The sequence below is a fragment of the Rhinichthys klamathensis genome, unplaced genomic scaffold, assembly GCF_029890125.1.
Source record: "Rhinichthys klamathensis goyatoka isolate OS25496 unplaced genomic scaffold, OSU_Roscu_1.1 h1tg000376l_1, whole genome shotgun sequence".
Classification (NCBI taxonomy): Eukaryota; Metazoa; Chordata; class Actinopteri; order Cypriniformes; family Leuciscidae; genus Rhinichthys; species Rhinichthys klamathensis.
In genome coordinates this window covers 207,733-231,716 of record NW_026606883.1, presented here as the reverse complement: position 1 = coordinate 231,716, position 23,984 = coordinate 207,733, and the positions used below count along the sequence as shown (strand labels likewise).

The 23,984-nt window shown below is 39.6% G+C and overlaps 4 protein-coding genes and 1 long non-coding RNA gene across 9 annotated transcripts in view; 4 read left to right on the top strand and 1 right to left on the bottom strand.

The window, feature by feature from the left end:
• Positions 1 to 13,035, bottom strand: part of syt15 (synaptotagmin XV) — a 32,553-nt gene extending 19,518 nt beyond the window's left edge. The window contains exons 1-8 of one of the 2 annotated variants that reach the window (XR_008803790.1): positions 12,851 to 13,035; positions 11,417 to 11,606; positions 11,116 to 11,258; positions 10,714 to 11,009; positions 9,371 to 9,541; positions 8,076 to 8,187; positions 7,813 to 7,992; positions 6,049 to 6,878 (exon numbers count right to left, since the gene is read on the bottom strand). Coding sequence is in view for 1 of the 2 variants with exons in the window: in XM_056233731.1 (XP_056089706.1) it covers positions 6,730 to 6,878; positions 7,813 to 7,992; positions 8,076 to 8,187; positions 9,371 to 9,541; positions 10,714 to 11,009; positions 11,116 to 11,258; positions 11,417 to 11,606; positions 12,851 to 12,857 (1,248 nt within the window). In the remaining variant the exon portion in view is untranslated. Of the gene's footprint in view, positions 1 to 5,840; positions 6,879 to 7,812; positions 7,993 to 8,075; positions 8,188 to 9,370; positions 9,542 to 10,713; positions 11,010 to 11,115; positions 11,259 to 11,416; positions 11,607 to 12,850 lie in introns of those variants that run through there. The other variant, XM_056233731.1, reaches the window with a different exon arrangement.
• Positions 287 to 5,234, top strand: si:dkey-21e13.3 (uncharacterized protein LOC100150043 homolog). The gene is made up of 5 exons (XM_056233736.1): positions 287 to 514; positions 587 to 691; positions 3,193 to 3,315; positions 3,449 to 3,574; positions 4,556 to 5,234. Exons 1-5 carry the CDS (start codon positions 469 to 471, stop codon positions 5,029 to 5,031), a joined length of 876 nt encoding a protein of 291 aa, XP_056089711.1. The 5' UTR covers positions 287 to 468; the 3' UTR covers positions 5,032 to 5,234.
• LOC130069690 (uncharacterized) lies at positions 11,553 to 13,059 on the top strand. Its single transcript, XR_008803791.1, has 2 exons — positions 11,553 to 11,944; positions 12,951 to 13,059. It is a non-coding gene; the product is annotated as an uncharacterized LOC130069690 (long non-coding RNA).
• A 1,186-nt stretch (positions 13,060 to 14,245) lies between these two features.
• LOC130069695 (GRIN2-like protein) lies at positions 14,246 to 18,694 on the top strand. 4 transcript variants are annotated; one of them, XM_056233747.1, is made up of 2 exons: positions 14,246 to 14,517; positions 16,430 to 18,694. In XM_056233747.1, the coding sequence occupies exons 1-2, from the start codon at positions 14,327 to 14,329 to the stop codon at positions 17,841 to 17,843; spliced, it is 1,605 nt and encodes a 534-aa protein (XP_056089722.1). In that variant the 5' UTR covers positions 14,246 to 14,326; the 3' UTR covers positions 17,844 to 18,694. The 4 variants fall into 4 exon arrangements, with proteins under 4 accessions (XP_056089722.1, XP_056089721.1, XP_056089723.1 ...); XM_056233746.1 differs by having other exon boundaries at positions 16,427 to 18,694; XM_056233748.1 differs by lacking the exon at positions 14,246 to 14,517 and adding an exon at positions 14,625 to 14,754.
• Positions 18,695 to 21,476: 2,782 nt separating this feature from the next.
• Positions 21,477 to 23,866, top strand: zgc:112285 (uncharacterized protein LOC561476 homolog). Its single transcript, XM_056233742.1, has 6 exons — positions 21,477 to 21,630; positions 21,891 to 22,000; positions 22,083 to 22,177; positions 22,311 to 22,591; positions 22,819 to 22,982; positions 23,070 to 23,866. Exons 1-6 carry the CDS (start codon positions 21,510 to 21,512, stop codon positions 23,247 to 23,249), a joined length of 951 nt encoding a protein of 316 aa, XP_056089717.1. The 5' UTR covers positions 21,477 to 21,509; the 3' UTR covers positions 23,250 to 23,866.
• Positions 23,867 to 23,984: the final 118 nt, after the last annotated feature.

Genomic DNA, 23,984 nt, shown 5'->3' with positions numbered 1-23,984 from the left:
GAAAATCCTCACCCTGGAGTCAGTTTTGTAGCTCAGCCAATGACATTGTTTGTCTGTTTGTTGTTCCACTCTCTCTTCTGCCCTCTAGGAGACGTTTGATGTGAGCGTGCTGCAGTTCACAGTGTCACCTACAGCCTGTCCACTGTTAGGCTTTTGTTAGACTTGAGGATTTGGAGTGCATTAGTGAAGGTCTCAGTCAGAGCAGGCAATGGAGAGACAGGGATTGAGAGGAGGAAAATAAATGAGGGAGGGAGGAGTTTATGTCGCAGACATACATGTATATACAAACCCGACAGAGTGGAAAGAAACAGCAGGTGGGGGACACAAAAAAGGATAAATATATGCAGATACAAAGCAAGAGATGGAGCTGTGTGAGATTTTAGAACAGAAACGCAGTCTAGACTGTCCTAATCTGGGACACGAGCACCGCTGAGAACTTAACAGGTCATCACAAACTCGCATAGACATATGGACAAGATGGGGGCCAGTCGTCCACTGCCCAGCGCGCCCAAGGGTAAGTAACGCAGACACAATAGAAACTGTCTGAAGGATGTACATTTTGATATACATTTTCTTTTCCTCTCAGATTCATTAAGTGTTGCAATAAAGGCCATCAGTGTGAGCACAGAACTTGTCGAGGAGGAACTAAAACCCTATTTGGAGACAATGCTGAATGTTGCCATTGAAAGAAGTGAGTATTTCATGTTTTTGTTATATATTTAAAAAGAAAAATTATTTATTTGGGTGTCAAATGTTTGGGACATGAGGAGCTGGATCAAGACCTGTAGTTGTATTAGTGCACATGGAGTCACTGCGGACTTGTATAGTACTAGTTGAGGACTTGTTTACCAAAAACCATGCCCTCTGAGCATTACAGGATGTAATAATATTTTGTGACATTAATTTATACATTATGCCTTTATAAAGTAGTTTCTTTAAATGAAACTGTTGTTAATTATTATTATGAGCTTGTTTGAACTAGTTAGATGCAGAATGTGCCAGAACTTTGTGTCAGGTCTGAAAGCTGCTTAGTGTGTATTGTAATTACTCTTTGGCTTTAGATATCAGTGAAGCTACTATCACAGGTTATTATGCCTCTTTTTTGGAATACTCGATTCTGATTGGTCAATCCCAGCACTCTATGGTTGAACATTTTGCGCAAGGACCTCCAAACGGTTTCCAAACATTTATTTTACAGCTATGGTTCATGTTTTTTGTACCACTCTACATATTCTTTCTTCTCACATATTCAAATAATTTAAACTTAAATCAATGTTTGATGTGTAAAAAGCCGGATGATGTACAGTCAGATTATGTGATAGTGTCAGGTTTATCTTCCGATTATTGACCAGCTGACTGTGCATTATCCCATGCTTATCACAAATCATTTGGGCATAAGTGATCAACCATACTTACTATGTCAACGAGGATGGCTATGAGAAGGTACGAAAACAGAGACGCTCTAATCCGTGTTTGTCTCTGTGAGAGCTATTGAGTGACAGGAAAGATTAGCCAGACTGTTCACTTGTACGCAAGCATCCAGATAGCCAGCTGTGAGCGACATCTGTAGTTTGTGGAAACATAATTTGTGTGAAAGTGCATATGTTCACTCGGGGCAACTGGACAATGGTCTAGCTTGTTGGAAACAGTTGATCCAATTTGTTGGTCTTTCAGACTTTTCTTTCTTTTCTTGGGTTTGTAATATATACAATACCGTAAAAATGTTCGTGTCAGTACAATTTTCAAATAAATTTTGGTAACAGTTTATTTGAAGGTGTTCTTGTTCTACATAATTCTACATTTAAGTACTGAACAACATTATTAAACAACATGTACTTTCTATAGGGTTATGGTTAAGATTAAGGTTTTGGTTAGAATTAGTTGCATGCAATTATGCATAATTTACTGTTATTAATTTAGCAAGTATATGTAACGTGTACTGTGTATGTAACAAGGGCACTGTAAAATAAAGTGTTACCGAAAGTTTTAGTACTTTTAATTAACCGAGAGCTTATTAAATTAATAATAATAAAAAAACAGTTAATACATTTATTTTACAAAAGATTGTTCTTTTCAACTTTCTATTTACCAACAACAACAAAAAAAATCCTGAAAAAAATGTCATGTTTTCAACAAAAATATTGGTAATGCTAATAAGAACTGCTAGCCTGACTTCGTCATACTCATATTCTAGTCAGAATGTGAGTCTGATACTGCTCCATAGGGCTTTGATTATGAGGCGTGTCTTAACCGAACCAGGAAAAAAAAAAAACTCTGCACTCAATTGGATAGACCTACAACCAATGAGAGCAACGCAGTAAGTCAACTACTTTGCATAGCACAGTTGTCAACTACAGAACTCAAATGCACGCACGCTGGAAGAAGTAAAATAACGAGTGTTGCTTCTTTTACTTGGTCCTCCATGAGTGCGACCAAAGGAGAAACCACAACGACCACAGGGTTTTCATTGCGTCCCATCTTCTTAGTGACCATCGGAGCCAGCTGATAAATTAAACTTTTGCCGAATTCCGTAGCAAGGACGGAAAACACATCTTTCCGATCGACAAATGCCTTGATTGCAGTTCTCTGTTCGTCTATTAAAATGAATGCGCTGTCGATTTCTTTTACAACAGACGCAATAGCGGAATCTATACATCTAAGTTCTCCAGCTGCAGTCATCTCTGAGGGAAACCAGTTAAGCGCTCTTTGATAACGTGATGATTACGTCCCTGCAGATCATCTGTCCATCATCGTATAAAGCCCGCCCTGGCAATTTGATTGGGCAGAAAATTTTTTGACTGATCATAATTACTCCTCAATGGAGCGAGTCCAGACCGAACTTGCCAAACAAAAAATGTTGTGGGCGGGGTTCGGGCTGGCATCCAGGCTAAAGAACTGCTTCTTGAGCGGCAAATCAGCATATTAGAATTCTCTGAAGGATCATGTGACACTGAAGACTGGTTTAATGATGCTGAAAATTCAGCTTTACCATTGCATGAATAAATTCCTTTAAATTATATTAAATTAGAAAACTGTTTTTGTTTATTGTATTTCACGATATTACTGTGTAACTATAAGCAATAGTGAGCATAAGTGATTTAGTTTAAAACAATAATGCATTTTACTGACCCCAAACATTTGAACAGTTGTGTATCTCGATTGTTTAGAATGAACGTGTTTTCCCTGCCCTAGAGAAAGGCATATCCGAGCAGGTGGTAGAAAGCGGGATCCTCCCTGTTATGGCTCAGATTTTAAGAAGGAAAAGCACTCTCACTACTCACACTGCCAGACTAGTAGCTGAACTGGCCAGAGACGGTAAGAACAAATGTTTTATGTATACTGTTGTTGTGTTAATAAACATGTTTATGTTAATGTTTTTATTATCTAACTGTATACTTGTAGTTGATGAGCTCTAAATCTGTTTATTATTCTATAATTTTTTCTTTAGCTCCTGTGAGAGAGCAATGCTTTGAGACGGGCATTGTGTCTGCCCTTGTGACCTTACTGCTAAGCCAAGACCAGGACCTTCTCCTTCACGTTAGCCAGGCCATCGCCAGGATCTGCTATGACAGCAGTGAGTGGACCTGAACTTTTGCCCTTTTTTCTTCTAAACCATAGATTTTAAAAGCAGTACTGATGTGAAAGGGCATTAGTCATATTTCATTAAGTAAGACTCAGATTTTAATTACATTTCAAGCACCCTATCTGTGAATACAAAGGTATTGAACCCCAATTGATCTGTATGAGAGGCAATTGTAGGATTTCAGCCTTGAACCTGAATCTGAGTTGATGTGGCTCAGAAGAAAGAGTGGTTTCAGAAAATAGTTAACATTTTCAAATAGTTTCACTTTTGAAAGTGTTTGAAAATGCATGGTTTTCAATGGTAATGGTGTTTTTTGCCTGCCTTTTGTAATGATTACACTGGAACAGATGGTGTTCACATAAGAGATAATAATAATAATAATTCATTACATTTATATAGCGCTAGAGATAGAGAAGTGGAGCTTTCAAGAGCTGTGTGTGAACATTGCCGGATGATATTTAATGACACAAACTGTAAAATACTTACTGGCAGGTTTCGGAGTGAAATAACCCCTGAATAGCTTACGGCAGCTGCTGTTTTCAGAGAATGTGAAGAGAGATCACACCAGATTTTTAAAGGGACACTGAAACAAAAAAAATTCTGTCATCTTTTACTCACCCTCATGTCATTGACTTTCTTTCTTTCTCACAAAAGAAGAAATGTTGAGAAATCTCTCAGTGTCAAATGGGTTCCCAATGTGTCTTCGTTTCCCAATGTTCTTCAAACACATTCTTTTGTGTTCCGCAGAAGAACGGAATGCTTACAGGTTTGGAACTATATGAGGAATGTTGACAGAATTTTCATTTTTGGGTGGAGTATCCCTTTAAGAGGCTGGCAACTTCATTGCAGATTTTTCTAGGAGGGCTAAGATGAAAAACAGGGAGCTGAGGCGCCCCTAAGTAGAGCTTAGCACCATATATATTGATGCTGACCATGGAGTTTGAGATGTAAGTGTGATTACTTTCTTGCCAGACTTGCAGCAAGAGCGATTCCTGAGGCTCGGAGCTGTCCCACGACTGGTGTCGGTTCTTCTCCAGCACAGTGGAAATGCGGCACTGCAGAGCTCTTGCCTTATGGCCCTCTGTAACCTGGCTGACATGGGTGAAGAGGACGGCTCCATGCTTTCCTGGGAGGAAGGGGCATATTTCGGTGAAGGGGAACGTGTGTTCCGGGGCACCTCGCGTTACTGTTTCGGCTTCTCTTCGGCTGTGACGGTGGTCAGGCTGAAACAGTGGACTAACGGCCAGTACTCTGTGGCAGTAGAAGTGCTTCAAAGGTGCTCCACAATGCTGTGGGGCGCAAAAAACGGCCACCAGACTGGACACCGCTTACCGAACTTTGCCCACTTGGGAAGCTGCCCCAAATTTTATAAAGTTATCAAATGCTCAGTGAAGAACATACCGAGAAACAGGAATCTGAGGGCAGCCGTGCTTCATACCCTCATGTGAGGCTTCATCGTAGTGCTTTTGGATTTATTAATAAACGTCTAAGGTGGCCTAAACAGGTGATCTGGTGTAAACCACGTCCTGACATTTAAGGAGCTCATTTCAGCCACTTGTATTAGAGAATGGATCTGAAAGCAACAAAAAACAGAGAATATTACCGCTCTTGGTTTCCTATTGCTAAGGGTACCAAATGAGTGGCAGATCACAAGCCAGGTCACAAGACACGCTGTGTCCAGGCAGTTTAAGTATTACATGCTGCTGGCTGTAGAGCATGACAACAGGTGGGCGCCGAGCTGCAATCTGCTAGCCTTTCTGAACTCTGTGATTAGTCCATAAGAGGCCTTACAGTAGTGGATTATCCAGACCCAGTGTTCAGGGTCAGAGCAGCTACACTCACCCAGGTCACAATATGCAACCATGTTGCAAAATGCACCAAGGGAAATAGATTTATAGATGATTTATGTTTACATTTTTTTGAGTCCAGGTGAAAGCAGACTTAACAAATTTGATCAGTGTCACACATAATTGGGTTTTAAATTTCATTCAGGTTTGAGAACTGCAGAATGTTAATGTCCATCAATAACAATGTCAAATAAAACTAAAATGGCCTATACCCATATTGCATGCACGTAGGCCCAGCGGGGGTGGTGGATTTCACACTGTGTGTAGGGTTCCCACAGACAATGAAAAAGTGTCAAGGGAATATTAATATTGTGTGACTAGATTTTGCTTTTGTGTAGAGTCAAACCTGCTCAAGCTACACTACTGTTCAAAGAGTTGGTAAGATTTTGAAATGTCTTTGAAAGAAGTTTGCATATATTTGATTAAAAGTACAGTAAAAAACAGTAATATTATTACAATTTAAAATAACTCTTTTCCATTTGAATATATTTTAAAATGTAATTTATTCCTGTGATGTCAAAGCTGAATTTTCAGCATCATTACTCCAGTCTTCAGTGTCACGTGATCCTTCAAAAATCATTCTAATATGCTGATTCGCTGCTCAAGAAACATTTCAACTGTCAGTGTTGAAAATGGTGGAAACTCATATTATTATTATTATTATTATTATTATTTTTTGGATTTTTTGATTAATAGAAAGTCTAAAAGAGTCTAAATTATTTCAAATAGAAAGCTTTGGTTACATTACAAATGTCAATACTGTCACTTTTGATCAATTTAATGCATCTTTCCTGGCTGAAAGTATTAATTCCTTCTTTTTTTTTTAAAACATACTGACCCCAATCTTTTGAACAGTTGTGTATGTCCAGTTTGTGAGTGAATTATTCTTTTGAATTGGCTCTTTTCAATGAATCAATCAAACTGAGCGATTCAATAGCGATCCCTGTGACCCTACATGGGACAGGAGGTTTGGAGAATGGCTTTCAAACAAAATCCTTATCCATCAGAAACAACTGGAAAGGTCAAGGTGCGAAAGTGTGGGAACCCTGTGGTACAACTGGACTGTAATTTTACCTCCTGCATCGTCACACAAATGTTCTGATGGGACTGTTATTATTTTTAAATGACAAGCAAACTCATTCACAAATTTATGCTATCAATAAACCTTTTCTTTTAACTTTTTTTTTAATTCCATTTGATTTTTTGACATCAGCCTTGTTCTGAAAAAACACTTCCCCCTTAAATACAAGTCTACCATTCTTTTCAAAGAGAGTGAGGTTGGCATTGAGTGGATGTTGTTCAGTGAGGGCCCTGTACTGTGTCAGCGGATCCCAGTGGGTGCCATTGCCTGACCAGCTCCTGTGGTTTGCTGACCATGTCGTTCCAGTGTTCCAGTTCTCTGCCCCTTGCATACATGAACGGCCCAATGACCACAATCCCCAACGACACTGGCATTAAAGACAAAATAGAGTGACTCAGTAAAGATACATAGGTGGCAGACATTTTTAATGGTGTATCAAAAATAGCTGTCTTTAATTTTTAATTACATATATTATCAGTATAGCAATTTCAATTATTTAACTATTTATTTTAATCATAATTTGATCATTTTAATGAGTTCATTCATATTTTCAGTTTTTGTTTAAATTTAGGTTTAATTTGTAGTAATGTTATGTGCTTTTGTCATATTTTTATTCGTTTTTTTTCTTCAAAATATTACCATTTAGGTTTAATTTATTTTTATTCAGTTTTAGTTCTTATTTATGTCCACTTAGTAATTTTAGTGCTTCATTTAATATCTAATGTTTTTCATCTAATATATCAATTCACAAAAATCTTTCTTATGGTTTTAGTTTTAGTTATCAATAATAACCTTGGTTTTCCTAACCATGGCGTTTCATTTTCGAACATTTACATCTGTTCCCCCAATATTTAATTTTGAATTAATATATTGTTTTGTTTTGCATTCTGTTATTTCTGTATTAAAGGGATAGTTCATCCGAAAATGAAAATTTTGTCATCATTCACTCACTCTCATGTTGTTCCAAACCTGTATGAGTTTCTTTCTTCTGTTCAACAGAATGTTTGAAGAATGTTGGTAACCAGACAGTTGACGGCACCCATTGACTTCCATAGTATTTTTTCCCCTACTATGGAAGTCAATGGGTGCCATCAACTGTCTGCTTACCAACATTCTTCAAAATATATATTTTTTGTGTTTAGCAGAAGACAGAAACTCATACAGGTTTGGAACAACATGAGGGTGAGTAAATGATGATTTTTTTTTTTTTTCATTTTCGGGTGAACTATCCCTTTAATAATAGCAGGATAGTGCAGGTGAGTGGTCCCCTGTCGCCTTGGAAATGATTGCTTGACATTTACCAGGATCTTTTGTGCTGGGCTGCTGAAGCTGTAGTGTCAGAAAGGCTGTGTCCAGCTGAATGGGGAGGAGTCTGAAGGTAAGCCTCTCATTAAAGGATGGATCATTTCCCTTTGCCACAGAAGTCCATTTGTTTCTCACCACCTGATTATGCATCTTTAGAGAAACCTGGGCACACACACCTGTACCATTCATTTTACACGTGAGTTAAAGGTGCAGAGACTTCTTGTAACTGAGTTGTATTCTTTACTGCTCTGTTTCTCACCTGCATCACTGGAACACTGCAACCCTCGTGCTCGTAAAACAACCACAGTGAGGCGGTGTAGGGACTGATTGTAGTTCAAAGACACCTGGATGTCACCGTTTTTTGAGAGGGACTACAACAGCAGAGAACACACACATTCAGTACATTTAGTACAGCACACTTTCCCGCAAAATGCTCAGAAATCAGATTAAAGCCATGGTTCACCATAAAATGAAAATTCTGTTTTTCACACTTACTGTATGTCATTCCAAACCTGAATGGTTTTCTTTCTACTGTGTTCCACAGATGGAAGTTATTCAGGTTTGGAAAGACTTGAGGGTGAGTAAATGATGACAGAATGTTCATGTTCAAGTGGATAGTTCACCCAAAAATATAAATTCTGTCATTATTTACTCACCCACAAATTGCTTCCTGTAAGTTTCTTTCTTCTGTTGAACACAAAAATATCTATTTTTAAGAATGTGGATACCCTAACAGTTTCTGTTCCCCATTGACTTCTTCAAAATATCTTCTTTTGTAAAAGAAACTCCCACATGTTTAGAACAACTTGAGGGTGAGTAAATGATGACACATTTTTCATTTTTGGGTGAACTATTCCTTTAATATCCTAAGATCTCTTAAAGGGGTGGTTGATTATGATTTCACTTTTCTAACTTTAGTTAGTGTGTAATGTTGCTGTTTGAGCAAACAACATCTGCAAAGTTACAACACTCAAAGTTCAAAGCAAAGGGAGATATTTTCTTTTAAAGAAATTGCTTTTTAAGGACTACAACAAACCGCTGGTAGAGACTACATGACATCACCAACCCTAATATTTACATAAACCCCGCCCCCGGAACGTGATTTATAGATTATCATGACAGAATATGCTAATCAATGTCTAGAAGATAACTACACATAAGCTACATACATTCATCAACCAACCATTCAGAAACGTCCTGTTACATTCTACATAGTGTCACTTCTTCTTGAGTCTCTCCATCTTTGTCTGACTCCGGTTTGAACATAAAAAGTTTTTGTAATGTTCAGTGCATGTTTGTGTGAGGTAAAAGGACACGAGCTGTTGAAGCTCCGCCCTCTGTGCCGGGAGCAGCAGCTCATTTGCATTTAAAGGGACAGACACAAAAAAAGGTGCGTTTTTGCTCACCCTCAAAACCTGACAATTTTAACATGCTATATAAAAATATTTGTGGGGTATTTTAAACTAAAACTTCACATACACACTCTGGGGACATCAGAGACTTATTTTACATCTTGTGAAATGGGCATTATACCACCCCTTTAAAGTATCATACCTGATCACTTTCATTGTCCAGATCCCTCCATTGCACTTCGCCTGCTGCCTCCTTTATTTCAGAATGTCTGAGGGGGATCAGAACGTGACCCACTAGATGGTGCTTCTTCTGATGGTCCACAGTGTACATGATCATATTCAGAGAGCACTGGTCAACACAGCCATTAGATACCTGTTAAAAGGCATAGGAATCAGGTTATTTTGACCATACACTACCATCCAAAAGTTTGAGGGCGTTTCTTTCCCCCAGCAAGGATTAATTAATTTGATCAAAATGGACAGTAAAGACATTTATAATGTTACAAAAAGCTTTTTTATTTCAAATTAATGTTGTTCTTTTGAACTTTCTATCCATCAAAGAATCCTGAAAAAATGTTTCAGTTTGCAAAAAAATATTAAGCAGAACTGTTTTCAACATTGATAATAATATGAAATTATATTTGAGCACAAAATCAGCATATTAGAATGATTTCTGAAGGATCATGTGACACTGAAGACTGGGTTGATGGCTGCTGATTCTGTTTTCCATCACAGAAATAAATTGCATTTTAAAATATATGAAAGAAAATATTTTTATTTTAAATTGTAATATTTCACACAAATTCTGATCAAATAAATGTAGCCTTGATGAACATATGAGACTTCTTTCAAAAACATTGAAAAATCTGGTAACACTTTACTTAAAGCCTTTATATAATGCATTATAAAAGTATTTTTAATGCATTAATAATGCTTTGTAATACACCTTATAATGTGTTGTATGGTCCCATGAATAATTGTAAACAGTTATTATACATTATAATACTTTCCCACATATAACTATAACGCATTACAAACAACCAATTTCAGATGTAACCATGAATTTCTCCAAACATTATAATCCATTTTAAATTTGGCTGAAATTATTTATAAAAAGATATCACTTACATTATGAATACCTTTACAGAGCATTATACATAAAGGCTTATCTTAGTTTATTTTATAATTTTATTATTATAATTTTATTTTTCTTTACAAATTGGGGATTAAGTTGAAATTAATGTGTGTGGTAAAATCAAAAGCTAAACTTGTATTGAACCCAGAACATTCCTCTAAGCGCTCTATAGTGACTCTGGAAACCTGCTAGCAACGGCCAATAGATGGAGACATCTACTATGAAATGTCTTCTCTATTTTCAAGAAGTTTCTCCATTTTTTAGAACAGAAATGTTTTTGAAAATCAATCCACATACAAATCATGAAACATTCGTCCAAAGCACTTGAATCTCCATAGAATGAGGAAGATTTCGCTGTTGTACCCACAGAGAGATATTAGATTGCTGATGTTTATCAGAAGAGACTCTACCTGAAACACAAAGGTGTCGTTGAACTGCGGATGACATCCTTTCCGCCGTGCTTTGGCCTGCCGGTGTCGTCGGTCATCAGACGGCAACAGCTGCAGTTTGACCAGTGTGGCGTTACTCTGGCACTGAACAGGCAGGTTAGCGGCTCGGAGCAGAGACACCACCAGCTGCTCTCTCTCCTGCTGGTACCGCAGAGCGAACCACAGCCGAACCGCTGAGCCGTTGGGAAGGGCCCATTCACTGGGTTCCTCTGGGAGCTGGTACAGGTCTGGCCTTATGCAGCCCAGGGGAAACCAACCTCAAAAACCACAGAGCAGAACGAGAGACATTCAAAAGATTATTCGTATACTTTCTTTTTATCATAATTTCTGACATCAAATGCCTTTATTTCAGTCCTGACATACTCCCTACTGTTAGAGAGCCTCGCTGGGTGTGCAGATCCGGATGGAGTTCCCATGCCTCAGCATACTCTCTTCCCTCTTTCCCCTCGTTTAATTGGGACGTTCTCTTGAATTGAGGAGGCACGAAGAAAGGAACATCACCTGAGCTGTGAAAGTTCAAAGGTAAGAATGCATTTCAATCCACATTGCATAGGAAATGTCACATATTACTTTTTAAAATGTGAATATATATATATATATGAATGATACAGTGTATAAATCTTATATTATTGTCATTTCTAGACCAGCAACAACTGTTATTTACCCATAGCTGCTGCTCTCTGATGTCTGAAGCACTGGAGCAGTGCATCGTGGGATTGTGGGGGTGGTAGGTATCAGTCCCCTGTAGAGTGTTTGAGTTCGCCTCTTCCTCCACAGTAGATAGACTGATAGGCCGAACAGCAACAGGAACAGAAATGCTCCAGACAGACCACAAGCCAGTGCTACAAGTGGATCTAATGTCACAGACACAGAATAAACTCAGCTGACGGTCACCCTCACCTCTCACTCAGTGTTTCATACAACAGAGAACATGGCTTTGCATTAACTAAACCTGCTGTGTGACACCATTGGACAGTCTCTTTCTCTCATGCCTTTTAAATAGACGTGTCAAGTGTCTTGTGTCAACACACGTTAGTGGAGACCTGCATGCAAGAGGTGGAGCACATTGTGTTTCTGCTGCTCAAGAAGCACAGTATTTCTAGAAAAACAACCTGTTTTCTCCTTTACTGTAAGGGAGTTACTGCAGCCACCTTAAGGAATCCAGTGCAGGTGAACCAGAACTTTGTAACAGGTAAAGTAGTTGATTTAATACAGCTCATCGTTCAGAAATTAAAAGTAAAACTTACATGGAATAATTCATTGTTAAAATGTAAAGTATATTTAAATTACATTTTTGTATATAAAATAATATCATAATGTTAAGCTTGTTTGCTTACTTTTAAATTTAGTCAGTGCTACAAAACCTTTTTTTTAAATGTTCATAGTAAGTCATCATAGTGACCCAAAATGAAAATCATGTCATCATTTACTCAACCTCATGTCATTCCAAATCTGTATTACTTTCTTCTGTGGAACATATAAGAAGATATTTTGTCTACATAAAATGAAAGTCAGTGGCGTCTGATGTTGGTTTGGACCCCATTGACTTTCATTGTAGGACAAATCCAGTCTTCAAACCATCTTTTTTTTGTGTTTATCTTATTTTTGAGTTAACTATCCATTTAAATAAACATTTGACATTTATGATACCAACTGGTATCTGTAAGCTAAAAGGGTGAACTATATATTCATTTAAGTGTACATATTTACAATTGCACATTATAATGCCTCACTGGTCAATAATTGTTCAATTGCACATGAAGATTATTAGTGTACAGTGGGTCAACCATATGTTCAGCAGCGTCTAATGGCATATCACATTATCAAACAGAAATACATGTCGCTATGACAGCACTAGACCATCATGTCTGGAAAAAAAGCTTCGCTGCAACTAACATACATAGTACATAATAACGTGTCTGGCGCAACTTATTTTAAGTCACATTAGATGACAGAGCACTGATCAAATATTTGCAGCCTGGTAAAACAAACAATGTCTGTTTGTCTTAAAGATCCACTATCACATAGTATTATATCTATGTAAAATAGGTCTCAAGTATATGGTTTGTACAATTGCTTCCAATAATCCTCTACTCACCAGCCATGGATGGCCACAGTCTCTGTCTAACTCCTAACTGAATAAAGTATCTTGCTCTGTCCAATACAATCACCAATCAGTGGTTTCCCATTTTGCCCAGAGGCCGTCTCATTGACACTCTTTCTGATGCCCCATTGAGAGTAAGCTGTGGCTTCTGACAGCCTGGTCACCCTACAGGAGAGTACTACAGTCTCCCTGAGGCTTCCCAGGTTAGTTAATCAACACCGTACACTGGTTTAAGCAGGTGACCGATATGTGCTCTGCCAGTTGCAGTATTTATTTCCAAACAAACACAAAACCTTGATGCACTGCAGTGAGCATACAAGCAAGCTACATGGACTTCCAACCTAAAGAGCTATTGAGGCAATTGTTTAAAGCTAGTTTGGATTTTTTTATTTTAACATGTGGATGTTACTACTCTTATTTTATGGAACCACCACAGGGCTCAGACTGTGGTTTAATAACTACAGATTGAATGTTATGGTGTCCACAAGAGCCTAGTTTGCATTCACTAAGTGTTAATGAATAACTCTTGGACAACAGGGGAAGTTTATCAAGGCTGTGATCAGGCAACACGTCTGCTGTTCCCACAATACATCTAAATGTAGTTAACAAGACATTAGATTGCAATAAAAACTTACTGTAAACTCATCTCAGATTTCCTACATAGAAGAAATCTAATTGAATTGAGTAAATTCTAATACATTTTGATGTGTTCAAGTGAATATATAATGTATGAATATATAACTAGCTAGGAACAGTGCATGTTAGCACTTCTCCAATATATTTGCGTCCAAAATCCCTTAATTCCCTACTATAAACATTATGTGACAAAAAAAGTATGTCCGAAGCAAAAAGTACCCGGTAAACCTCTGTAAATAGGGGAAAAAACATTCAGGTTTGTTATAGGGCGATTAAAAATGTGTTAAACTCAGCATGTTTATACACAAAACAGCATGTCATGATTTTGCTTTTGCTTTACCTTTGAACTAGAATTATTATGGAACAGGTATCTGTGAGATTGCAATGAGAAGTATATGAACAGGTGAATCAGATAGATGAGTCACAGACATGAGTTTCCCAGCACCACAAGAGACTGTTTTCATTGTTCCCATGACAACTTAAAAAAAGGCATGATGAAAATTCATCGGGCTTCTATTGAGCATGGCTGTTTCTATAGCAACAGGAAGAGAAAGACTGGATGAGTAAGAGGCAGGAGCTACATGTGAGTGAGAGAATGAACATGTTATGTGTAAGAAAGAGTATTTATTATACTGATTCGCAATCTGATTTCCTTTTCTAACAACTCAATAGAATCTACATCCTCCTTACCCCATCCAACCCCATCCCTTACCTCATACACACACTTTCACACAATTCTGCCCCCCCCCCCCTCCCCCTCCATTGGGCATACAGTGCTTCTTGGCTACCCACCATTTCTGTCTGTGTGTCTTTGCACCTCCTCCCCCCTCCACCATGGATTTCCTCTCAGAGAGGGAGTGTGTGGTGTGTAATCAGCTGACAACAACTGATAATCCAGCAACACACCCACTCTGTCCTGTTCACTTACAGCGGAGCGAGAGAGCACAAGTGGAGGAGAGAAAAGAAGTGAAGGAGGCGGAAGCTGTCTGGACTGAGGGGAAGGAGACTAGAGGAGGAAGTGGGAGGTATGTACATGTGTGTGTGTGTGTGTGTGTGTGTGTGTGTATGTGTGGGGAGGGAGGTTGTTGATTTACCTGTGGCCATGAGGGAAACCGTAGTTGTGTCTTTGTAAAGCAAGTGCTGCTCAGTGTGAAAGGAATGGTTTTTAAAAAAGGGGGGGAGTGAAGGTGACAAGGAAGAAAAGACAAAGGATGACTCAGGGCCTTGATTGGACCATGTATACTTGCTAGCAAAACCAAAAGGTGAGATCTTTCTTGTTTGATTTTGTTGTATGGGATGAGAAGTCCATTCAGTGTTTATATTTGCATGTGTGTAAGAGTGTGTCCCAGTCTGAAGCTAGTACGGATGGGTGGAGGTTAGCTTGTGGGTTGAGGTGGAAGAGGAGGGTTAACAGTGAACACCTTGTCTGTTATTTTTAGATGCAGTTGGAAGATAAGTATTTTGTTTTCCCATGATAACTGAGGAGAGATAACATCCATCATTATACTAGAGTCACAGTCATTTTTTGTACAGGTTATTTTCCTGGTCTGCTTTATTGTTGTTATTATTATTGAAACACTCTGCTAATGATCAGTATTAAATAGTGTGAAATAACTGTAATAACAGTATTAAATATTTTTGAAGTATAGAACACTTGTTGCGCAATAGTGCCACCCTACAGATACAAAACAAAAGTGTAGGCCTATACTTTATTATTTTATGCGTTATCTATTAAAATTTGTGGATTTGATTTAGCTTATGAGCTGGATGCTGAACACTGGTTAAAGCACACATGGGCTTTAGATCTTCTGCTCCCAAAGAATCAAACAACTTTTCATGAGAACATGTTATCTGAATTATAGACAATGCAAAAACACAAACACAAGGGATCAGAGATTTGTAAGCTTTGTGAATGTTGCGTGTTCCAATTCTGCAGAAATCTGCTGAGCTTTTTTTCCAAGTTCTGCATATGCAGATTCTGTGTGGGCATCCTTGGAAGTTACATTTATATGGTATGATTCAACTATTAGTCACAGACGGCCTAATCATTAAGTATCCACAAAGATAACACAAAGGTTGCAAGTGTATTTCTGAGTTTACTCCTGAAAGTTGGCTCTTAACCTCCGGTTGCTTTAAAGAACATTCCCTGCACTTAGTCTACTACAAGTTGCTTTAAAACAGTGGCACCTCAATAGCAAGTTACAAATAATTCTGAATTAACCTGTGCCTTGAATAGCCTTCACAGATTAGAGTATGGATGTGTTGTATTTTGGATTCAGCAGTATGTTTGTGCTGACTAGTAGGGAGTGACAGACCCAAAAGTCGGTGCAAGTGGCTAAAGTGTGATGTAAACATGAACAGACCTGACACACATTCACTCTGTGCTCTCAAAAGTTCCTAGAAATGAGAAATACTCTCACAGTAATGGTTTGAGGTCCAATATACCATGAAGTATAGGACAGTTTGCAACATTCAACCCCCTGTCCTTTTTGGACCATGTGGTGTGGAATTGACCACCTGTGCTGGAGCCCCATGTGGATTAATGTCCTTCTGAGAGAAGCTGGGAAACCCATGTTGTAGCTAATGATCTTAAGACTTAAATTGGGCTTATCCATCTGTAATCTGGCCAATTCTCTTGGGAGAGATACCTAGCCATCACTTTGTCCTATTCACTTTAATTTAGTAAGGACAAAAGAAATCTCAGCTTTATACCGTAAAAGTAAAGGTTTAAGGGTCATGCAGATTCATCAGAAATTCAATGGATTGTCTAGTTTCTAGTAGACAACTAAAGAGAGGAAGAATCGGTGTGCGTTTTCCATCTTAAGAAACGTATAATCGTTTAAAATATATAGTGTAAATAAATACGTTTTAAATCATTAATATTAATTATACTTTTCATACTTAGTTGTATCATTGTCTGTCTTTCTTTACCAGTAGATATTTCACTATGGAGGAAGGACAACGACCTACATCTGAGATCTACCTCCCAAGCATCAGCCTTGCATCTGTTGATGCCGAAGCAGTGGAGGACCATGAGCTGCCAACCATTTCTTTATCCAAAAGCTCAATAGAAATGGTGAGTGGACCTCCTCAACGAATGGAGCTGGCATGGTATCGTCAGAATTTGCGCAAGAGTGTCAGCAGTTCAGCATGCAGTCAAAGGCCTATCAGTCTTGGTGGACCAGCGGCTGGAGTTCCTGTGAACGTTTGTGACCATGAACAGGGGAGCTTGCGCAGTGGCAACAGCACCCCTGAGACTGTAATCTGGCATGGAGGAACTGCAAGATCCTGGAGCTTCATGGAGGACTCCCCCAGAAGGACTCCAACGCAGGATCTATTCCTGGGGCAAAATCAGGTCCATAGTGGTGTGAATTGTGTTCCACACTCGCCATCCACAAATAGAGATTTAAGGATGAAGGGTCTGGTTTGCAGGGAGGGATGTTGTCGATGTTATGGACCTGCAGAGAACCTGACCGGATGCAGCTGTTGCAGAGTGGCTTGCAGAATGAGTTCTTCAGGTCTGAGCAACAGCTTCACACCACAGGGAGTGAATACAAAAGACCATGCTCAGAGCAACTGTGAAGGCCATCATTTAACTGCATGCCATAGATCTACCTGTTCTGGTCACATGATGAACACTGCCTGTTTGAGAAATGCTTGCAGTGTTGTTCCGTGCCCTGGACATTTGATATCTCGGCCACCTTGTGCAGGAAACCCCTGTGCAGGACAAAGATCACTTCTTCATTCAGGCTTGCTTGGTTTTCCACCACTTGTGTCATCTGTCAGCGAGACCAGACTTGACAGCCGGAGTACAGGCCATTGCTGTGGATCCGAGTTAAGGGGGCAGAACTCCTCCTGCCTTAGACTAGACCGGACAGGTCAGACTAGTCTTAACAGGACAGTCAAAGATGCCACGACCATGACATCTGACCATGAGATCAGAGATATTGGTGTGCAGACCATGTCTGATTCCCTTGTTTCCCCTCTTTCTCACATGTTTCCTGAAATTAGTTTGAGAGCGGATTCTACCTCGGATGCACCTTTGACAATAGAGCACATGGGTCATAGGACCCCTGTAAAGGAGGTGGAATGGGATGCTGAGGGTATGACCTGGGAGGTGTATGGTGCAGCTGTGGACCCTGAAGAGCTTGGCCTGGCAATCCAAAGGCATCTGGAAATTCAGATCAAAGAGACTGCAGCCGCTGCAGCTGTGGCTGCTCAAATGGAAGACTCCACGGACAATACCAGCAGCCTGGCACTGCAGCCCACGCGACGAAAGAAGAGTGAAGGCGTTATAAAAACACTGCGAAGTTCTGCATGTTGCACTAACCCCAGTACTGTTGGAGACTAAAGCAACGAGTGCAGGGCCCGAGCTTGCCTTATCGGTATGTGGGTGCCTTGGTTAGGCGTAAGGTATAGAAACGGTACAACTTTTGCTGCAAGGTGGAAATGGATTGAAAATGGCTAATGTCCTTCAAATAATATATCTAAATATTCCAAAGCCTTGTCTGCTTAGCTATCAAAGCCCCACTATTGGATCAGTAAAGTGGTAATGTTCAGAGAAACACTAAAAGCTCATGTTGCACAGAACTACCGTTTAAAGTTTACAGATAACGGTGTGTTTCCAACTATCTTCACACATGGCCTTGTCCCTTTCTTGACCTTCAATGTATCTTTTGGATGCCCTTTTTTGGCGGAAAATACCAAAATTATGATCTTGGTGAGCACTGAGTATTAGCAACTTTGAAACCGCTAATTATTGGCTAAATGTGTCTGTTGTGCTTGTTGGGTTTTGAAAAAAAGCAAAAAGCAGGTTAATGAGCATCAGCTAGGGCTATACGTTAAAGTTAATGGAGCTCTCGGACACCCTGAAAGGCTTCCTGGAGCAAGATCCGAAGGCTAGTTCTATAGTCTATGATTAAGATGGATTTAGATCTCTTCGTTTTCTGATCTCACAGATTCATGGTATTAAACCGTTTGTAGTCAAATACAAGCTACAGCTCTCGCTCTCTTTTTTGTTGTTGTTGTCTTTTGTCTTGATGTAAATGGTGATTGGTAATGTTTTGGTCTTGTGGGTTAGAGTGGGCTCTAGGCCAGAATCAATGCCCAGTGCTAAAAATATGAAAGGTAGAGTAGACAATTACAGAGAGGCTAGCAATAGCAAGCTACTGTAGCTCTGAAAGCATAATATCCCACCCTCTCTTCAGAACACAGCATAAGTTTATTTGTTTTGGTTCAGGAGGAACTGTAAAAAGTGGCTACTGTTTGTTTGTGGCGCTCGGTGACTGCGTGTCTACAAGTCTGCATAGCCTCGTGAAACTTGCTGATGATGTGTTGTCTGCGCGAGCAGGGTGCGTGGAGATATGGAAATACATATGTTGTTGCAATTTATTTTACAGTACGTCCACTTACTTGTACTTACAGTGTACTTACCTAAGAAAGTAATGGGCAATACAAGGCAACTACAGGTTAGGTTTAGGTAATTAAATAAAAGGTTAAGTTCAGGTAATTATTATAATGTACATGTGGAACTGGACTGTAAAATGAAGTGCTACTACATACGTTAACAGGTAAGACATCCTATCATTGCATTTGGAACGAATGCAATGATTGGACACTTTTTTTTTTGGTCTCGAGACTTCCACAGAAGATAAATGTATTTTTTTTATATTTAGACCATTTCTATTATTGATTGCTATCAGGATGTGAAGAGAGTTTCAACCAGTATAACAAAAAGTGAAAAACATTCCCTACCCTTGCAAATGCTCATGAGGTTTGTGGGTGTGTAAAGCTAGGTTCTTATCAAACCTTCCTTTAGCTCAAACAGTAGAGCGTTGGCGCTTGCAATGCCAAGGGCATGGGTTCGATTTACTAGGGAAAACAAGAACTGATAAGATTGTAAAATGTGTACCTTAAAATGCAATGTAAGTCGCTTTGGATAAAAGCGTAATGCATAAATATAAATGTAAAACCTACTGATGATTAGTAAATATAGAATCAAGGTCAAAATTTCCCACACTTCTATAGTACACCATGAGCTGAAACTAAGCCCCAGTTCTATGCTCAGGGACAATCTCTATAAATTATAAAATTAAAACATTTGGTGCCAAAATCTGACCTGAAAAACTTTCCGCTATTTTCATGTCACAATTTAATACAAATGTTTTACAAAAATTGTGGTTGTGTCCTATTCAGAACCTGTGTAAGGACAAAGATAATTTGACATTTTCACATAATTTTACATGTTCATAAATCATACTTTTTTGTCATGTAATATCATAAAACGTTTTGTTTATTATAATGTTAAAATATTCAAGTTTAATTGCTTCATTTCACAATGAGTAAGAGTTTTACTGTTTTTTATGTACATCATGATCACATGTGCTATATCAAAACTATAGCATATACAGAATCAGTCATGATTTTGTGAAAGTTAGGGATTGTAATTAGAGCAATCTGTCTGTAATGTTAAGATTATGTTCATTTAAATAGCATGGATGGACCTTATTGTATGTAAGTAAATGTGTATCTAGAATCTCTGACCAAATTAACAGTATATGCACCACAAACTGCTTTTGTTTTTCTTTGCCAAAGCAATGTTTTCTTTTTCTCTTTTTTTTTGGACCAGAGCATTGTGATTTAACATAATATAGATATTACTGAATCAACACCTTACTGTATGATGAAAACAAGCTTTCTATAGGCTTTCCACAGCAAAAACTACACTAATGTGTTTTAATATTGAGAATAGTGAATGTCTTGAAAAGTATGAGCAACAATAAAACATTTGGCAAATAATATTCAGTGTCTTTTATTTTGATTAATTTATTTAGAGATTCCTCGTTGGCTTGCTGGCAAGGGGATTTCTCTTTGTTTGTGAAGATCATGAAAAAAAAAAGAGAGGGACATGGGAACATGTCAGAAGGTCCTGCTAAACTTGGTGAACTGTGTTCCAGTAGATTGCCCTGGACATTTCCATTGCTCTTTCATTGTAACTTTGACCAATTGGATGAGCAGGCACATTCCCTGGTATTGACTGTCCTGTCCCTGAGCAGGTGATCCCTTTTTGGAATAAATACAACAGGTGAGCAGGGACACATCCTAAACAAGAATAAAACTCCATTCAGCCTGAATATATAGTATTCTCAGCATCTCCTGTCTTAAAATCTGCTCCACCAGAATAAACAACTTTGAAATTCAGTAGGTTTCACAGGCCTAATTGTATATCTCCATTTTGCTTCTTATGCCCTCTGCTGGTAACATGAGAAACATGTTAATATTGCTATCAAACCATGCAAACTATACTGTATAAATCTTCCGTCCTTTACTATCTTGAACTCATGGAAGTTTAGCTAAAGCTATAGGCTAAGGATAAGACTAATTGTAAAGTCTATTACGTAAATGAAGTGGTGGTTTAAGGTCCAGCTGAAAAGTGATGTCTATCCGCAAAGTTCAGGCTATAAACATCACCATTGTGCCCTTGAGCAAGTCTTGCTCTGAGTCTTGCTTGTAATGAGTGGACTCACTTTGGATAAACGAGTGAACAGAACAGGTTCTGCTAATATTTAATGAAATGAATATATAAAAGACACATGGATCGGTCATGATCTTGTTAATTATTTGTCAGGGTTTTACCAAGGTAAAGCTTGAGTCCTGCAAGGTTTTGGAAGGCAGCAGAAGGTCATGTGAAGGCCAGCACTTCTGCTCATCCAAACAGCTATTAGCATGGCATGACTGTAAGGAGGCTACTGGTAATCTATTCTGGGAGAGTTGTTTTGCACAGTGGCAAGGGACGGGCTGTAGCTGAAAGTGCTGATGGGACTCCCATGATCCCCTGGGGCCAGCGTGTTCTGAAAACCCCCAGCTACCCCACCAGAACAATCCAGGATTGGGAGGGGTATTGTGAAAGTGCTTTGTCCCAACGACAGGGGTGGGGAGTGCACAAAGAATGGCCTCTGCACTAGGCATGGTATAAATGGGTAATCACCAGAGCGCAACACACAGTTTACTGTAGATCATGGCAGTAAGGAGCCCATTTTTTCCACTGTTGCTAATGCTGCTGGGTCTGGCGCTGGACAGAGCCTCCACCCATGCATTCAACCCTAGTCGCCTTCAACAGCACAAAGTCCTCCACCTTGGTGAGAAATGAAATGAACGCTAACCACTGACATCTTTCAAGTGCATTTCAAGTGGTGCTATCTTGAGAAGAAGAAAAAAAAACTGAATTTACACTTATTTCTATGTCTTTCTCAAAGATCCAAATATGGATTTCCTTTCCTTCTTTCCTCTCCTGGTACAACACCTTTCATTTGCTTCCACATAAATCCTGTGTATCTTGTGTTTTCTTGTCTACATGGTACTTTAACTGACATTGACTTAAGTGTTGTTCTGTCCTTAGACTGGCCGAAGGACTGTGGCCTGCCTCATTTCAAACCAAACACAGTCGAGCGTATCGTGTCGGGCAATGAAGCGAGACCCCATTCCTGGCCGTGGCAGGTCTCACTGCAGGTAAATTATACTTGAAATGACACATAATTACTCAAGGTGTAGCAAATGAGGAAGTCACTGATGCTTGTGTCTATTTTAATAGGTTCGTCCCAGAGGCAGTAAACATTATGTTCATGTGTGTGGAGGGACTCTGATCCATAAGAACTGGGTTCTTACTGCTGCTCACTGCTTCCAGAAGTAAGGCAAAGCATAAGTTTATCACTAGTAGGGTAGAACTAAGAGCGCTGTTCTGCTGGGCAACTTTTCTGGTTGTTTTCCCCTTAGATGTCATAATCAACCAACCACTTTTTGTATCCCTCTTGTTGACCAGGGGAAAAGCAGAGGATGCTAGTAGCTGGCGTATCGTTTTGGGTAAGCATCAACTGAAAAGATCAGAGTCCGCTGAGCGTACTTTCCCAGTGAAGAGGATCTACAGGCATGAGCACTTCCGTTATCCAGCCCACAGTGAGCTAGACTATGACATCGCATTGGTTAAAGCTGGCACGGACATCCCGACCACTAACTTCATCCGCTATGCCTGCCTGCCGCGCAAGCAGATCAACCTTAAACCAGGGCACTACTGCTGGGTGACCGGCTGGGGGGACACACGAGGTAAAATATGTATCATAAGCCTTTTGTGCAATGGCATCATTGGCTCATAAAGTATTATGAGTGCAGAGTTAACACCCTCACTCACAGCAGTTTCTACCATAGAAACTGGTTAATTTCATGCCCCTGAGGCGAAAACAAAGAGCACTTTAATGTTTTGTTGATATCATTGAGTTTACAAAGGGAGGTGATCCTCTTATCCAGAATATTGGTTTGGCATCTCTTCTTAGGCGGGAAAGAAAACGTGGCACTTGCTGAGGCACTGAATCAAGCTCGGCTCCCAGTCATTGACTACAAGACCTGCCGGCAGAAGAAGTTCTGGGGTGACCGCGTGCGAGACTCCATGATTTGCGCTGGGTTCCGTGATACAGAGGGGACCCCCGCTGCATGCCAGGTGAGAAAACTATTTAATGGGGAAATGTATCATGGTGCCCCATATTCAACTCTATTCATACCTTCTCTGTGGCTTTTCTTCCTAAAGGGTGACTCTGGTGGCCCTCTGCTGTGCCAGGTGGGGCGTGACCGCTGGGAGGTCCACGGCATTGTGAGCTTCGGTCCTATTGGATGCACGGTGGAGAACAAGCCCAGCGTCTTCACTCGCACCGCAGCCTACATCCCATGGATAGAGGCTACACGCATCAGGGACTTCTTCTTGCACTGAATTCCCACCTCCAAGAATTATTTGCCCACATTTGTAGGTACAAGAAGAGTTGTGAAAGCAACTGATTTAGTGCCATGTCCCGGTCTGGGTCTGGCCCATGGACCTGCTTATCCATTTGTGGTCCATGCACTGAGAGCTGGTGTGCATCATTGCAACCACCAGCCACCAAGTTAGGGTAGTTTGCACTGGTTTGTGGGTCGTTTCTCCGCTATGCATGTGAGATTCTCCTGGGCTTCGCTATAGTACATGAACTGCAAAGTTTAAAATGCTTCCAGCTAAATCACATTGATCTCCACATTGTGTTCAGCAAGCCAAGCAACATTTTCTGTAAAACAGGTCCTGGCTATTCTACATTACATTCATCAGTTCAGTTGGCCTTGTTTTTTCCTGTAAGGAATGGCATGTACATTTGCCCTCTCTTGGGTAGTCCGGTATTCAGTCCCTAAGGTGCTTTGACGGTCAACGTCAAGTAGTGATCAGAACATTTCACCTGTTGATGGAGACAGTCTCCCTTTGATACTCCAGTGCTTTTCACCGAACAGGCTAGGTAATTTCCACACAGGACGGATATTTATATTTTACACTTTAAGATGCTACAAGGAATTCATGCATACAATTTTCATACATTTCTTTATAATCATTATTCTGAGAAGTAGCTTTAATTATTTAAACTACAGGGAGAGTGACTTAGTGGTACAATACTACTAGGATAATAGGATGCTTTCGAGAAATAAT

What these genes read in the sequence shown, in the direction of transcription:
- si:dkey-21e13.3 (XM_056233736.1), top strand. Translation starts at nt 469, where the DNA reads ATGGACAAGATGGGGGCCAGTCGTCCACTGCCCAGCGCGCCCAAGG. An exon ending in AGCTGAACTGGCCAGAGACG is followed by an intron (nt 3,316 to 3,448) that starts GTAAGAACAAAT and finishes TTTTTTCTTTAG; the next exon opens with CTCCTGTGAGAGAGCAATGC. An exon ending in CAGGATCTGCTATGACAGCA is followed by an intron (nt 3,575 to 4,555) that starts GTGAGTGGACCT and finishes CTTTCTTGCCAG; the next exon opens with ACTTGCAGCAAGAGCGATTC.
- zgc:112285 (XM_056233742.1), top strand. Translation starts at nt 21,510, where the DNA reads ATGGCAGTAAGGAGCCCATTTTTTCCACTGTTGCTAATGCTGCTGGGT. An exon ending in GCACAAAGTCCTCCACCTTG is followed by an intron (nt 21,631 to 21,890) that starts GTGAGAAATGAA and finishes TTCTGTCCTTAG; the next exon opens with ACTGGCCGAAGGACTGTGGC. An exon ending in GGACCCCCGCTGCATGCCAG is followed by an intron (nt 22,983 to 23,069) that starts GTGAGAAAACTA and finishes TTCTTCCTAAAG; the next exon opens with GGTGACTCTGGTGGCCCTCT.
- LOC130069695 (XM_056233746.1), top strand. Translation starts at nt 14,327, where the DNA reads ATGGATTTCCTCTCAGAGAGGGAGTGTGTGGTGTGTAATCAGCTGACA. An exon ending in ACTAGAGGAGGAAGTGGGAG is followed by an intron (nt 14,518 to 16,426) that starts GTATGTACATGT and finishes TTTCTTTACCAG; the next exon opens with TAGATATTTCACTATGGAGG.